The 16,562-nt window shown below is 41.8% G+C and overlaps 2 protein-coding genes across 2 annotated transcripts; both read left to right on the top strand.

Annotated features, from left to right (window-relative positions):
• Positions 1 to 1,551: 1,551 nt before the first annotated feature.
• On the top strand, positions 1,552 to 8,033 carry hspa4l (heat shock protein 4 like; the record flags this gene model as incomplete). Its single annotated transcript, XM_079222711.1, has 19 exons — positions 1,552 to 1,658; positions 2,597 to 2,654; positions 2,799 to 2,939; positions 3,155 to 3,277; positions 3,364 to 3,463; positions 3,700 to 3,833; positions 3,915 to 4,159; positions 4,253 to 4,329; positions 4,427 to 4,578; positions 4,711 to 4,817; positions 5,024 to 5,157; positions 5,434 to 5,630; positions 5,725 to 5,799; positions 6,166 to 6,309; positions 6,392 to 6,517; positions 6,615 to 6,722; positions 6,902 to 7,021; positions 7,335 to 7,496; positions 7,586 to 8,033. 19 exons carry the CDS (start codon positions 1,552 to 1,554, stop codon positions 7,772 to 7,774), a joined length of 2,499 nt encoding a protein of 832 aa, XP_079078837.1. The 3' UTR covers positions 7,775 to 8,033.
• Positions 8,034 to 10,196: 2,163 nt separating this feature from the next.
• plk4 (polo-like kinase 4) lies at positions 10,197 to 16,275 on the top strand (the record flags this gene model as incomplete). The annotated part of the gene is made up of 15 exons (XM_079221415.1): positions 10,197 to 10,226; positions 11,155 to 11,250; positions 11,548 to 11,643; positions 12,184 to 12,298; positions 12,410 to 13,388; positions 13,470 to 13,561; positions 13,848 to 14,185; positions 14,284 to 14,388; positions 14,494 to 14,596; positions 14,683 to 14,832; positions 14,935 to 15,163; positions 15,268 to 15,370; positions 15,465 to 15,602; positions 15,693 to 15,799; positions 15,915 to 16,275. 15 exons carry the CDS (start codon positions 10,197 to 10,199, stop codon positions 16,024 to 16,026), a joined length of 2,793 nt encoding a protein of 930 aa, XP_079077541.1. The 3' UTR covers positions 16,027 to 16,275.
• Positions 16,276 to 16,562: the final 287 nt, after the last annotated feature.

Here is a 16,562-nt window from a genome sequence, read left to right as displayed (position 1 = left end):
TTTATTCTGATCCTCACTAGCTGGCACAAAGAGGTCAATCATTCTTCCCGGGGCCCACACTGATTCAAAGTTACCTTTAATTATGCACATTTAAAGACATTATAATCATAATCATAATAAGATATCCTTCCTTTGAGATGTATTGCATGGCTCCATGTAAAATGTCTACTTTAGTAAAAAATAAAAGCGATATGACTAAGGTTAGTTATTCCCTGTTGTTTTCTGCCACTTTGTATCTTTATGCAGAAATAAAAGTACATAAGTCACAATTACTGTATGTGCAATGTTCAGGTAATGGTAAATTTACTTAAAGTATTTTTGTTTACGCTACTTTCTACATAATTTCAGAGGGAAATATGGCAGCCTTCTTTTAACTTCACTACATTTATCTAATGTGATTGTAGATGTGATTTTTCAAAATAAGTTGTTAAAGATACAACTACCCAAAAGCATATAAAGTATAGTAATTATTAGCTCCACCTCAACATTAAAATGCCTATGTAGCCTATGCTTTTCATATCCCAAAGTATTTCTTGCTAATAACACTTTCGTGCTATTGAAATAACGTCTTGATGCATGACTTTTTACACAGCAGTATTGCTAGTATTTGTATTAAAGAAAATAATCTGAGTACTTTTACACCACTGCCAAGGGTACATTTGTGAATTTGGATATGTCGTGTTAAAATAAAACACACAAATATAATTAAATTAAATACTCATACATTTAAATAATACACAGAGTACTGTGTTAAAGATATATTCAGTGATGCAGTGAACCATCCCAGGATGATGATGGTTTATTTGGCTTATTCTTTCCATATATTAGTTACTAAATATTATACATATGACGCACATGTACATGTTATGGCCTGACCACACCTGTGACGACGGTATGGATGTTTCCTGTATCACCGGTATGGGTGTTTCCCTGTCCGAAGCCTTTCAGACGGACAGCTTGCCAGGTCCAGTTATATGCAACGCTAATTTCACAGCTATAACTGCAATGTGCACACACAAAAAGCACTAAAAGCACGTGAGATGTAGACGGAGACTCTACTTGACAGCTTCAATCGAGAGCAAACATCGCTGTAACGCCACTGCTGTCTCTCCTGCCTGTGACGTATTGCACGCTCCCCTTTCCAGGGAGTTCTAGATTTTTCTGTTCTCAATTGCTCTCTCGACCAATCACATACGGGCAATGGGTGTGCCGCAGCCAATCACAGACGCGTGGGGGCGGGCCGCAGAGAATCTGTGAGTCTGAGCCAGAGCCGCTGCCTGGGTGATGTGAGGTCCGCCGAGGAGAGGGAGAATCCGGTCTGCACATCATCGCTCCCTGGGATTACTCTGAATGAGTTTGCTAAAAAAAGCGTGACTTGCATAACAGCTAGTAATTGTGTTAGTACTCCCTCAGCTAGCTTTCTCGTAGTTTTTCAAAGCAGAGGACACGCTTAATTACAATTCGTCATTGTATGTCACAGTTGTATTTGGTCTCCCCTCGTGCGTCGTTGTTGAGGATAATTTACAGGAGTTGCATTTTAGAGCGCTCACTATGTCAGTGGTCGGGATTGATGTGGGTTACCAAAACTGTTACATCGGTGTGGCCAGGAGCGGGGGCATTGAAACCATCACCAACGAGTACAGTGACAGATGCACCCCGTGAGTATAAACACTGACCGTCATCACCACCGTTAAATGCGTGTTGGTTACGCAACCCTCGTAAACTGAGGGCGCGCTGGCTGAGCGATGATGATGGTGATGATGGTGACGATGATGATGATGAAGGCAGCATGGGTGGTGGTGGCGGCTGTGATGCGGCCTCCAGCTGTTGGTTTATTCCCCATCACAGCAGGTTCACGTAGGTCAAAATGTCGCGTGTGTCGGTCTCTTTCTGAAATGACCCTTGCAATCAGTTGACGTGCCACCCAAAAGTTGATTGACTTAAAGACAACAGGATATTAAAGAGATTACAGAGCATGTTAATATGTCAGTGCTGTCTGCTGTGAAGGAAAAATAAATAGGTTATTGATGCGCCTATCAGGGCCTGCCAAAAAGCTACATCCTCTACAAGGACCAGCCCAGAATGAACATGACATTTAATGGTGTACGTTTTATTTGTGGAAGATGTCATGAATGAACTAATCTTACAATACTAAGACATTTCCATGTAGGTTTCTGACTCTGGGGGACATATAGCAGGCTAAATAGAGTACATTTGCTGCAGCATCCTGCAAACAAACAGTAAATGGGTATATTTTTGTTGCAAGGTGAAACTAGGGAGTGAAATGGATCCCTAAACCTTGTATGACCAGACACAGTTATCTTTGTCAGTAAAGGCAATGGGTTGTCTGCTAAAATATTTTTTTTTGTACAGGATGAGCCCATTTTTTAAGGCGAACTGTTCTGTCTCACTGCCCTAGTTTGTGGTTCTTCCTCAGACTCCCTTGTGAAATATCCTAAATCGAAATCTCTCAGCGCTCGACATTTGATTCCGTCGGCGACATTCAGTCAATTCGAGTTCTGCCCCGTCTACCACATCTGCTAACAGGATTGTTTCTGCTGTACCTAATTTTCTGATGTATTTGTCTTCCATCAAGGGCTTGTGTCTCTTTGGCTTCCAAAAACCGCATGATCGGAAATGCAGCCAAGAGTCAAGTAAGATCATCGATGGCAGTTTGTCTAATTTCTGTAATAAATGCAACATTACACTGAAATGATTGGATAAACTTTTAAAGTTGTCTTATTGATTATGAGTTTAAGAGTTTATAGTGGAGTTTTATGAGTGTCCTCTTATTTCAGATAACAACAAACTTCAAAAATACAGTCCATGGATTCAAAAAGTTCCACGGCAGAGCATTTGATGACCCTTTGGTCCAAGTGGAAAAACCCAAACTGCCTTACAGCTTACATAAACTGCCCAATGGAAACACTGGAATTAAGGTGAATTACTGTACAAACTTCCAGCACGTTTGTTTTTCCCTTTCTCTCTGACCCTGACCATTTCCCCTCTGTCACTGCACACCTTTGTTATTCAAATTCAACCATAATGCTAATAAGTGCATGGGATGCTCAGATGTTTTATTTTGTAATTCACCTCCAAAGAACCTTGTAGCCTTTAATTGGCCTTGCAGGTCCTAATTGCATCATGTTTACAGGTGCGTTATTTGGACGAGGACAAAGTGTTCACAGTGGAGCAGATCACAGGGATGCTGCTCACCAAGCTGAAAGAGACGTCAGAAAGCGCGCTGAAGAAGCCGGTGGTGGACTGTGTTGTCTCTGTGAGTGAGGAAAACATTACAGAAGACCATGAGCATGATTCACAACGTAGTTCAATACATATTGAGTTGTGCTTTTTGATTTGCAGGTCCCAAGTTTCTTCACAGATGCTGAAAGGCGATCAGTGTTTGATGCAACTCAAATAGCAGGGCTGAACTGTTTACGGCTTATTAATGACACCACTGCAGGTCAGTGTTCTTGGGGAAATTGATCACAGTGAAACTTTTTGAACGGGTGCAAAGGACAAAAGTGAAATGACGATTAGGTTGCGTGTCCAGCATTGTACATTTTACTAACCTGTGCTAAGTTTATATGTAGGTGCACACTGACCTCTTGCAAATAAATATTATACAAATGTAACTCCACCAACAGTAGAATATCTTGCCTTTAATATGTGTGTTTCATTTGAATTTTGTATTTGCAGTGGCTTTGGCTTACGGGATCTACAAGCAGGACCTTCCTACTCCGGAAGAGAGGCCAAGAAATGTGGTATTTGTTGACATGGGACATTCATCATTCCAGGTCTCCATCACTGCCTTCAACAAAGGCAAACTCAAGGTTAGCCGTTTGCCTTTTCTTCACCTCGATTCATGCCCTGCAGCTTTGCAACTCAACTCAGTGTCAATTCTGCTCCGTCAGGTCCTCGCCACTGCATTTGACCTGTACCTTGGTGGACGCAATTTTGATGAGGCGCTGGTAGATTACTTCTGCGAGGAGTTTAAGGGCAAGTACAAGCTAAACGTGAGGGAGAACCCAAGAGCTCTGCTGCGGCTGCACCAGGAGTGTGAGAAACTGAAGAAGCTAATGAGTGCCAACTCCTCCGACCTGCCTCTGAACATAGAGTGCTTCATGAATGACATTGATGTTTCCGGCAGGATGAACAGGTACAACTTTTAAGTTGTACTCCTTAAATGTGCATCTCTTTGGTGGAAATCAAGCATTATAAATTAGTTTTCTTCTTCATTTGCAACCTATAGGGGCCAGTTTGAAGACATGAGTGCTCAATATCTGATGAGAGTAGAAATGCCACTGAAAACAGTCCTTGAACAATCAAGTATGTGCCGCACATTTGGTTGAATTTGTGAGGGTATAGTGCTTTATTACTGTTTATAGTAAGAATCTACTCAGTCCTGTGTGTGTTTTGTGGGCAGAGCTGAGCCGGGATGATATCTATGCAGTCGAGATAGTCGGCGGAGCCACGAGAATCCCAGCTGTCAAAGAGAGAATTGCCAAGTTTTTCGGCAAAGACGTCAGCACCACGCTCAATGCAGACGAAGCTGTCGCTAGAGGCTGTGCACTTCAAGTGGGACACTAACAGATCATGTTTTCTAGTTGTGATACACTGTACAAATATTCTGTAGCTCGTCAAATACAATGCAGTTAATGTGCATTTAATTATGTGGTGTGTGTGTGTGTGCGGTTTGTTTCGGTGTAGTGTGCAATTTTGTCTCCAGCATTTAAGGTGCGTGAATTCTCCATCATCGACGTGGTGCCCTTTCCTATTACTCTTCGCTGGAAAACACCAACAGAGGATGGACTGGGGTTAGGACATGTTTTTACCTTCTCTTAATTAACCATGTATGGCAATACCAATATACATAAAACAAGCCATTATATTTCTCTTTAGTCTTTTCTTTATGTGGTAAACCAAGCTAGGTCAGCTAGTTTGAAGATGCTGCATTTGCTGACTGGGTTTCAACAACCTGACTGAGCTTTTTTTTCCCCACCTTACTGCACTTCTGTCACAGAGAGTGTGAGGTGTTCAGTAAGAATCACGCTGCTCCATTTTCCAAAGTGATCACCTTTCACAAGAAGGAGCCCTTTGACCTTGAGGCCTTCTACAGCTGCCCTCCAGACCTCCCCTACCCGGACCACAGGATAGGTAACTCTACTCATTCGGCCCTCTCAAAGTCAGTCCCACCTGCCAGTAACCCAGTTTATATGACTGGCCCCGATTGTGGCTGAGCCAGCCAAACAAATGTGTGTGTGTGTGTGTGTGTGTGTGTGTGTGTGTGTGTGTGTGGTGGGAAGGAGGGGGGTGGGGGTTACTCTCAGGTGGGATATCAGATTGTACATTCTGTCTCTTCGGGGAATATGTTGAAGGTGTTTAATTGAAGCTCTTTAACAGACTACTCGTTTTGTTCCCATCTGCCACCAGGATGCTACTCTGTACAGGATGTGGCTCCCCAGCCAGACGGAGACAGTTCTAAAGTGAAGGTCAAAGTGCGCGTTAACGTCCATGGCATCTTCAGTGTGTCCAGCGCCTCTCTGATTGAGAAGCAGAAAGGGGAGGGAGAGGACATGCAAATGGACTCGGAGCCGATGGTGCAGAATGAAGGCAGGGCAGAAGACCAGGTAAGATGTTTTTGTGTTGCAATCAAAAAAACATGTATGACTTAGTAGACAATTCCTTTGCATTTGTCTAATGTAAAATAACTTTTGTTATCAGACCAAAATGCAGGTGGACCAGGAAGGCCAAGGCCAGACGGACCAGCAGAACGAGGACAACAGTTCCAGCAGTAAGGTCAGCTCAACTTAGGGACTTCATTTAGGGACAGACATTTTCTTTCGCCAATACCAGTGTTGATATGTTGATATAATTCAGACATCTTGTCGATCCACAACACATTTAGCCTTTCAAACATGCCTATATTAAGATAATGAAGATTTGACATTGTAATAAGTAACACACTTCATAGAAACATGAGAAATTCTACGATACTAAATGTATGTAAACAGTGCATATTGATGCAGGAATAATATTCAGTCGTATTAATTAGGCAGAAAAATATATGAGTATTAATTTGATGAAATGTCCCATCTATAACAACTATAGAATTTCAAAATAAGTTATGTAAGGTCTAAAGTGTTTTCTGGTTTTCAAATGTAGGAGGGGGCGCCTGGGGAAAAGCCAGACCCAGCAGCCGGGGGAAGTAAACCCAAAGTCAAAGTGAAGAGTATTGAGCTGCCCATCGTGGCCAACAACATTCGACAGCTCGACAGTGATGTCCTCAACGACTTTGTGGAGTATGAGGTATGCTGGCATTATATTCAAGGTATTGCTGCTATTTTTTTTGCTGCCCTGTGACATTGTTTGTGTTTTTCTTTCCTCGCAGTATCAGATGATTATCCAGGACAAATTGGTGAAAGAGCAGAATGATGCTAAAAATGCTGTTGAGGAGTATGTATACGATCTGCGGGACAAACTTTGTGGGATCTATGAAAAGTATATCACTGAGGATGTGAGTGCAGCTTTCTTACATATTTCTGATGAACCAAGCAAATTTTCTACTTCTGTATTTACTTAAAATTGGTTTTATGTTTGGCCATTAATAACAGGACAGTAACCGGCTGTCACTGATGCTGGAGGACACAGAGAACTGGCTGTATGAGGATGGGGAGGACCAACCCAAACAAGTCTATGAGGAGAAGCTGGATGCACTTAAGGTTCGTTTTTATTTATTTGTATTACTATTTTCAATTTCAGATGGAATTTTAACTAACTACTAGAAAAAAGCTTTATCAACTTACTGGGCTCGAATGAGGCTAAGAGCTATATGAAAGGTTTTTAGGGTTTTAAAGTGAAAATAACCATCAACATTTACGTCAATTCTGGTGTTTTCTAGAGGTTGGGTCAACCCATTCAGGATCGGCACAGAGAGCATGAGGACAGGCCGAGGGCTTTTGAAGAGCTGGGAAAGAAACTGCAGCTCTACATGAAGTTTGTGGATTCCTACAAACAGAAGGTCAATACTTTTGATTGAGGGATGCAATGCATTAACACATCTTCTTTATGAATTGAATGATCATAGTTTTCTTTAATTTGTATAAGTATGTCTATGAAGTTTCTTTGTCAACCAGGTCTGACAAATTGCCAATGCAATTGCAATGTGTTTTACCTGTGTGATATTTAACACACTGGTCTGCACTTACATTCTAAAATTGTTGTGTCACATTAATGCTTTTGTTTGGGTTTGGCTTCAGTGACACCCACTAAAAAACTCTGTTCGCTTTGTAGATGTAACTTTCGTAATCTTCTTGTCACAAATTCTCCCCTAGGATGAGAGATACCTGCATTTGAGTGCAGAGGAAATAAGCACTGTGGAAAGGTGTATGGATGAAAGCATGGTTTGGATGAACAGCAGGATAAACGCACAGAGTAAACTTGGTGTTACTCAAGACCCCATTGTTAAAGTAGCAGACATCATTGTCAAAATACAGGTATGTGAATGACTATTTAAGATTGAATTATTGATTTAATTAGCAGTGAGTTTCTTTTGCCAACAATGTATATGCTTCTTATTCCCCAGGAACTAGAGGAGGTATGTAATCCAAAGATCAACAGGCAAAAACCCACAGTGGAGGAGGCGCCTGAAGTGAATGACCAAAACAGTGACGCTCATAATGGCCCAGCAGCCAAGCAAGCCGCAGAAGGAAAGGGAGATGCAAAGGGAAGCCAGCAGACAAAGCCTGGCACGAAAGAGATGGAGGTGGACTGAGATCAGTGTCTGAGAAGCAGACTCTGCAATCATCACCCTCATCACAACTGACCATTTAGACCGTAGAAACATCAATACCGGGACCATTTCTCAATCGTGCACTTGCCACTTCTGTGGACTTGTTTTTTGTGCCCCCACCCCCATTGGACTTAACCTTTGGAGGTTTTTGTTTTCATCCTTATGTGTGACAATGGTGTGCTTTACTCTCTCTAAGATTTGACATACTTAATAAATGAAAGAATGATGCAATAGATTAAACTCTGATTCTGACGTTAAACTGTTTCCTCTGTACCACACAGGAAGTACCCTTTGTGTTTGCGTTCCATGTGTCTCATAAGCATCCGGTATTTGTAGTAAATCCTTTCACTCAACATAGTGCTCTCCAAATAATTGCTATTGCTGAACTATTAATTTGTGTGCAATGATACAAATTATATATATTTGTATCTATTGAGTTTGAAATGATGTCCATGTCTAGAAACTGTAAATACTATTTTAGTAAATAAAAGCGGCTTGCGTATATAATATATGTACATGAAGAACATATTCCTACAATGGCAATGCTTGATACACCGAATCTCTTTAGTCAGTGATTGGTTGCCTATTTCCTTTTTGTTCTTTTCTTGCCTTTTTCCACAATTAAATCAAGGTATTTAAAGATGGCATAACATATATACATTTGTCTGTAAGACAAGATGTCTTTAGTCTGAAATTGTATTTTCTACAATGGAACCTGATAGAAATTGGCCAAATCCACACTTGTGTCTGAGTGAAGACCCGGGATAAGACCAGGACAGCTCAGACATGTAGGCTGTTACTACTGCTACTCCTACTCTTACTACTATTACTACCACTACCACGACTACTTGATCTGCAAAAGTAAAAAATGAGAGGGACCCTGGTTGCTGACAAAACTTCTAAAGAGTCTAAAGAGTGAACTGAATGTCTGTGATTAAACACCTGCGGTTTGATCTTTTGAACTCTCTTCACACTTTAAGGAATAATGTGTATGGAGCCCTGAAGTTAATGAATAAATTGGACATTAAGAAATACTAATGAGATGAATAACAACAGGAGAAATGTTCAATGGACATTATTAAAAAAAAAAAAACCTTATTTGTAATTTAAACAAGAACTGTATTGCTGTCATTTATATATAATTCCAGCAGTATTTCTTTTTCAAAAATATATTTTCTGACAATTACTTTTATTTCACAATGCCAGCAAGTCTTTGTTAATCAAGACAAACATGGCAGAGTCAGTTGTATGATTGCAATTTTGGAAATAACAGCAGAAACATCTTAATAGATTGAACGGAAATTAATCAACAACTACTTTGACAGTGTACTTTAAGAAATGCCAAACACTTTCTCTTTTGTGTTATAATTATACAATGAATACCTTTAAGTTTTGAACAAAACTCTGGGAAATTGTGATCAGTATTTTTCATTATTTTAGTATATTTAGAACAAATGAGTAACCAATAAAATAATCATCAACCGACAATAATCAATATTTACAGCCCTGGAAGAAATATTTAATTAAAATGTAAAACTATTTCCATATTGAGTATTTCACCATGTCATCTATATAATACATATTTTGTCTATATGCACTCATCTGATTGTTTTTTTTCACAATATATTATTTACTTAAGTAATTTTGATCAGTTTGGTTGTCCTTAGAATTTCACCTAATATGTTAGAAACCAAACCAGGTTATCATTAATCAGCTTTATTGGCCATGTGTGTATACATGGAATTTGACTCTCGTCGTACATATGATACAATAAACAAGATAAATATAAAAAAGACATTAAATACAACACATACATAGAAAAAGCATCAACATTTACATTTAACGAGTAGGTACAATATAAATATATATTGAATAATATATATGAGCATAGGGACAATGACAACGGACAATGAATTTGGGATATTAGTGCAGAAAGGTGGTAATAGTGCAAGTAGTGCAGATGGAGGTGTCTGTTTAATTGTGACTATTTTATAGTTATGACTTCAATAAGCCTGTCAGCACAGATCTAATTACACGATTCAAATACAAGCTTTAATACAAACTTAAATGTACAAACTTACAAACTAAGATGGCAGGTAGAAAACTAATTTGACAATGTATTTAAAGAATGAAATAGGTGAACCAAAGCAGTGCCTGGGACGGATACAGAAAAAAGAGGCGTGGTCAACGAGAAAGAGTGTGTTGTCATGTGACGTAGTGACGTCGACACGAGAGTAACGGGCGGATATTTTCAAAATGGAAGAAATGGCAAAGTTTTGGAGGGGAACACAAGAACAACATTTATTTGCCCTCTGAGGACTAATTTGCCGACTACCGATGCACTCAGTCGGTTAAGGAATATTATTACGAGCCTGCATGCATCTGCAGGCCGAACAGCCGCACGATGAGCGCTTCAATCGGCGATAAGATTGAGGTGAGTCGTTTCCTCGGCTGAACGCCCCCAAGCCGTCTGCACACTATCGTTGACGTTAGCTAACGTTGAGTTTGAGGCGAGCTAATACACAGTCGCTTCGCCTGGTGTTTAACGAAGCGTGTATCTACATTTCCGCGTGTAAAGTGTCGAGAAAGCGTTCAATTTGATCCATTTAACTGAAATGTTTCAAAAGTTTAACTTTCCGCTAATATTGTGACGTTTACGCCATTTAATTAGCCAACTGTTAGCATTAGCTTCTTTATCGTCTTGTTCCTTGCTCCATGTCTCGAACATTTTTTTTATTTTATTACTTCTTTAACTTGCTGGCATTGCTATGTTTTACGTCGTGGTGTCGGGGCTTTCAGCCGTGTGTTGCAGCCTGTGCACTCCGGTGTGTAACCGTACCCCGACTCTCCCGGGACGAAGTGTTGTTCCTCCCCAGTGCATCAGTTTGGTAGTTCACCATGCTGCCTGGAAACGGCTCCAAGTGGTCCTCGTTAGCGGGAAGAGAGCCGGGATAATTAGAGGTTCTGGTTGGCCATATGACAGCGTCAGCTGTCTGTGGCTTGTTCGACAGTTAACGTTTGTTGTGGGAGGATGTCTCCTCTGCGAAGTCGTTAGATTTGGGATTCTTGTTTCGCTGCACACCCGACATGTTGCCGGCTCGAGAGATGAGGTGCGATCAAGTTGTTCACTCTTTCTTCAAAAATCTCTCTGCTGACACCCAAGCCATCAGAGATGAGGAGAAGTGTTTATCTTATGCTCAGGAGCTCAGGATCGAGGTACCATGCTTTTCAAGATCCAGTTTGATGGGATCAAAATATAATTCATTTTAAATCTGGAAAATCATAGTTGCATTTCTCTGGCTCTGCAAATAACATTTATTGTTTGTAAAACTCATTTTTAATTTTTCTCTCTCCTGCTGTAGGATTTTAAGGTCCTCACACTCCTTGGCAAAGGCTCCTTTGCATGTGTTTACCGGGCAAAATCATTGAAGACTGGTCTGGAGGTTGCTATCAAAACGGTAAGAATCCCACCATTTATCTCTGTCAGTGATGTAAGGTAGTTACAGCGTGCTTCACCTGTAATGTAGACTCTTAACCAACTCCCAAGCTGTTGCCAACGGGAACTGTTTGCATTATTAAACCCTAGTGGTCTCCCAAGGGCTTCTTGTGGTCCCTTGACTCCTCACAAGGGAGGTCTGAATGGTTCACTTTCTTTGTTGGCGACAGATTGACTATTAGCCACCGGACCAAACCACCATGCACTTTGGTCCTATGCGTGGCAGGTGTATAATTATCTGTGTTGTTCCCATCTGCAGATTGACAAAAAAGCAATGCACAAAGCTGGTATGGTCCAGCGTGTGATAAACGAGGTGGAGATCCAGTGCCGATTGAAGCATCCTTCTATACTTGAGGTAACGTTGGGAACAACTGTAAAACACACTGCTACAAACTGTAGCTTATTGTTACATAACGTCTACTGTAAGCTCTCATTTAGATTTTCTGTGATATGATCGGTTTATTTTTTCCGATGTACAATAGATCCAAGACAATTATGTTGGGAAATACACTTTAAGTAGAAAATAACTTCCTACCTCCCGTTGCAGTTGCTCCTAAAAATCTGTGTGATGGCTGTGTTTGAGTCTGCTGATATGAGCGTTGTGCTACTGTTGTCATGGTTATGTGATGTGGACAATCTTCAAGCTTCTGCAATTATTTAGTCCAGTGTTGCCGTCAGTCTTTAAGATTAAGCAGGCTCTTTTGCTTTGTCTAGATAACTGGTGGAAAGTTGACATTTCTTGGACCACAGCAATACAATCATTTTTAGATAAAAATGTGATCGTTTCACCCTCAAGGTCAAATTTGTTCAGTTTTTGTCAAACTCAAATATTTTCTGTGCCTTCTGACTTTTGGTATGATAATAAATACTGTATTATGTCATCTCTTAATTTCAGCTGTACAACTACTTTGAGGACAGCAACTATGTGTACTTGGTGCTGGAGATGTGCCACAATGGGGAGATGAGTCGGCACCTTAAAGAGCGGGAAATGGCTTTCTCTGAGGATGAAGGTCAGCAACTACTTTACTTTGACAATACAATTTGAACTATATTGCAGCACATGGGTTTAGTGGGGTTCAGTTTTGCATGCTTTTAATTTCTTTTAAATTTTTGCTCCACAGCAAGACATTTCATGCATCAAATAGTGAAAGGAATGCTTTATTTACATACCCACGGCATCTTGCATCGAGATCTGACGATGTCAAACCTTTTGCTGACAAACAACATTACCGTTAAGATAGCAGACTTTGGCCTGGCCACTCAGCTCAAACTCCCAAATGAAAAGCACTTCACCATGTGCGGGACACCAAACTACATCTCCCCGGAGGTGGCCACTCGCAGCGCTCATGGTCTCGAATCCGATGTCTGGTCACTGGGGTGCATGTTCTACGCCTTTCTGATGGGTTACCCTCCGTTTGACACTGACACAGTCAAACACACTCTGTCTAAAGTGGTTCTTGGGGAGTATGAGATGCCTAGCCATGTTTCTCGAGAGGCTCAGGACCTGATCCATCACCTGCTGCAGAGGGACCCTGCCAATCGGCCCAGCCTCTCTGCAGTTCTGGACCACCCATTCATGACCCAAAACCTGCTGGTTAGGACCAAGGAGCAGGCGTCGGGGGATGACGGATCCATGGACAGCGGCATTGCCACCATCTCCACAGGCTGCACCTCCTCTACCTCAGCCAGCAGCAATAGCCGCCTCCTGAGGAGAACCAGGCACATGATTGGCTCTGCCCTGCCCAACCGAATGGCACCCATTTCAACTCTTCCACGCCAACCCAACCACGCCTGTTTTGAAGACGAAGACCAGTGGCAGCAGCATCCGGCCGACAGATTTCACAGAGAGGCAAGGAGCAGGGGGGTTCATGGTGGAGACGGTGGGCAGCCGCATTCTCGCTACCTGAGAAGGGCTCACTCTTCAGATCGCTCCAGCTCATCTGCCACAGGCCACGGGTTCAGTCACGCTGAGCTGGGGAGATGCCACTCGGAGGAGGCTCTTACTGGTTTAGAAAGGCCGGTCTTTCCAATGTCCACCACTCAGCACCCATTTTCAGAGCACGGAAAGCACCCGCCTTCTCCCGCCAAACAGTCACAAAAGTAAGAAGTCACTCTATTTATGATCATCTTTTCATTTTTACAAAATGAAATAAAACTAACAGATTGCACTTTCTGTTTCAGTCCTGGGTATTTGTTTTCCACACAGACTGCACATCCACCAATCTCGCAATTTCAAGACTTGGAGGGAGTTACTAATTGGCTCAATAATGAGGGTAAAATTGAGGTTCAATTTCTGTGTGTATGAGAGATTTCAGCATTGTTACAGTATTGTTACTTCAGTTTAATCCCTCCGCTGATGTTTTTTTTTTATTTGGGGGAACTTTTAGATAGTTCAGTTGTGGCCACTCTTAATTATCTATTGTTTTTAGGGATTTACCCTTGGACATAGAGGCTATTATACTGACTGAATATGTCATAAAACTTGATAAATTAATCTTAAAACTCTCTGAACACAATTGGGGCCAGATGTGTAACCAGATCTTTCCAAATGTTTCTCAGCTTCTGGGCAGAGGCCTGCAGACGGCAGCACTCACAGCAGCAGCGGCAGCTTCCATAGCAGCAGAGGTCCTTTGGGGGTTCATAATTCCTGGACAGACAAGCCCATGAGCCGAGGTGTGAACCCTCCCCACAACCAGCATCACAACCTGCTCTCCAACTCTGATTCGTACAGGGAAAATATACCTGGAGCAGAGTTCCAACCTCCTCACGGCAAAGAATTAAAGCTCCCTTCAGCCAAACCCAGTGTGGATAAAGGGAAGAAAACGCTGAGAGACATAGTCCCGCCCCTCTGCGCCGCCAGACTAAAGTCTATCAGACAGAAGACCAAAAATGCTGTTGTAAGATATTGCACATATCTTTTTGATAACCTGTTAAATGTGCGCTGTGCGAGCAGTTGAGATAATTGTCTTATTTGTTTGCCCTGTGTTTCCTCCAGGTGAGCGTCCTGGACACAGGTGAAGTGTGTATGGAGTTGTTAAAATGCCACAGTGGTCAAGAGAGGGTCAAAGAAGTCCTTCGGATTTCGTGTGATGGTTCGATGGTGAGCTCACTAAATTACATTGTGAAGTATGTCTCTGATATGTTCCATAATGTGACAGGTGGAGGGTTTTATAACGTATGATTACATTATTATCATCTCTTTTAGGTGACAATATACCAGCCCAATGGTGGAAAGGGATTTCCTGTCCTGGACTGTCCTCCTGCTCTTCCAGAAGATATTCTGATTTGTAGCTACGAGGACCTTGAAGGTATTTTGATGGATGCATCAAACCCAGTAACTTTAGCTTGTATGAGATTAGAATTTTCATGTTAATTTATATATTTTTTGTCACAGAAAAATACTGGAAGAAGTACCAATACGCCTCCAAGTTTGTGCAGCTCGTAAAATCCAAGACTCCTAAAGTGACCTTTTACACCAAGTATGCAAAGGTCATGCTGATGGAGAACTCTCCCAATGCAGACCTGGAAGTTTGCTTTTATGATGGTGAGTCACATATGTTTATTGAACCTTGTGATCCGACTCCGGGAGAAACTGCACTGATCTTTTTCAGTTAAAGTGTAATGCTTTATGAACTCTGTTTTGTAGGAGCAAAGACTCACAAGACGTCAGAGTTGGTGCGAGTGGTGGAGAAGAGCGGGAAGTCGTACACCGTGAAGGGCGAGGTGGGGCTGAACGGCCTGAGCCCGGAGAGTAGGCAGTATGTGGAGATGTCTGATGAGGGCCACAGCCTGTGTTTGTCCCTAGAGGCCGCCATCACAACTGAGGAGCAGCGCAGCACCAAGAAGGTCCCCTTCTTCCCCATAACTATTGGCAGGTGAGAGAAGCGTGCTGTTGTATGTATGTATGTATGTATGTATATTCTTGGTTTCAATGTTGCCTTGTGACTAATGTTGGTTCTGTGTATGTCACCCCTCCTAGGAGACCCGCCAACCCAGACTCCCCGTGCTTGTCGTCCCTGCCCTCCCACCCGGTGCCTCCTGAAACAGCGTCACCTCCTCAACCTCCCAAAATCACTCCTTCAGTGAGTGTCTCACAGCCCCACACTTCATGGCCTACAAACAGATAGATTATGATACGATTTCTCTTAAAATGTCATGTTTTATATATATTTTCAGATGATCTCCTATGATGGGTCAGATTTTACCACAGCCAGCCTGAGTAGGAAAACCTCCCCGTTGCGACAGGACATGGTGCAAAACACAGGAAAAGTGGTTAAGTCGATATTTGTGCCCAATGTTGGATGGGCATCCCAGGTAATTGATGAAGAAAATTAAGCTAATATTCTATAACCACCAATTGTCTTTGTGATTTAAATTATTTCATCTCTATTCACGTTTCTGCAGCTGACGAGTGGCGAGGTGTGGGTGCAGTTCAACGATGGGTCCCAGCTGGTGGTTCAGGCTGGAGTTTCCTGCATCACCTACACATCTCCAGAGGGGAGGATCACCAGGTGCAAAACCCGTCAGAAATGTGTTGTCACTTTAAGGGCTTCTGTGTTTATCAGCTCCGTTGTTAAGGCAGTGGCAGCTGGAGGACGGTCTCATTAATGCTCGTCTTGTCCACAGGTATAAGGAGAACGAGAAGCTGCCGGAGCACGTCAAGGAGAAACTGCACTGTCTCTCCACCATCCTGGGACTGCTGGCAAACCCCACAGCACTTCACCTACAACCTCATTAACACTTAAAACACATTCCAGCAGCACTGATAAGTAGCTTTAGAAACCGTTATATTGTCTTTTGTCCCTGTAAATATATCTGTTTGTTTTTTACGTGTACAAAAGACTGAGATTATGAAAATATATATTTTTATTTTACTACGCAACTGTTGTCTCATTGGGATTTGTTGAAAAAAGTGTGTCATGTTATTTTTTTTAAACCGTCTACAATTCTATGAAATGCAAGATTCATAAATGCTGAGTCAATAAACATCTGGAGGCTGGGTTGAGAAATGCTACACTTTGTTTTGCAGTCTTCTCTTTGCATTCATGAACATTTGTAGAAAGAAATTAAAGTATTCACTAATGACCATAAGAGATCAGATCAGATCAGATTGATGAACATTCCGGTTATAGTCTCATGTAACAGTTATTAGGTGTGGGTGATGTAAGGTCGGACTGAGACCCTCACTCTCCTCAAAGAGGTAAACTACACAACACATTTCCCCACAGTCAGTTTGGAAAACCAAGATGAATTAAATAGGATTTCACATGTTGG

Source organism: Taurulus bubalis (genome assembly GCF_910589615.1).
Source record: "Taurulus bubalis genome assembly, chromosome: 1".
Lineage (NCBI taxonomy): Eukaryota > Metazoa > Chordata > Actinopteri > Perciformes > Cottidae > Taurulus > Taurulus bubalis.
Note: the sequence above shows the minus strand (reverse complement) of the source record. Positions and strands in the feature narration are given on the sequence as shown.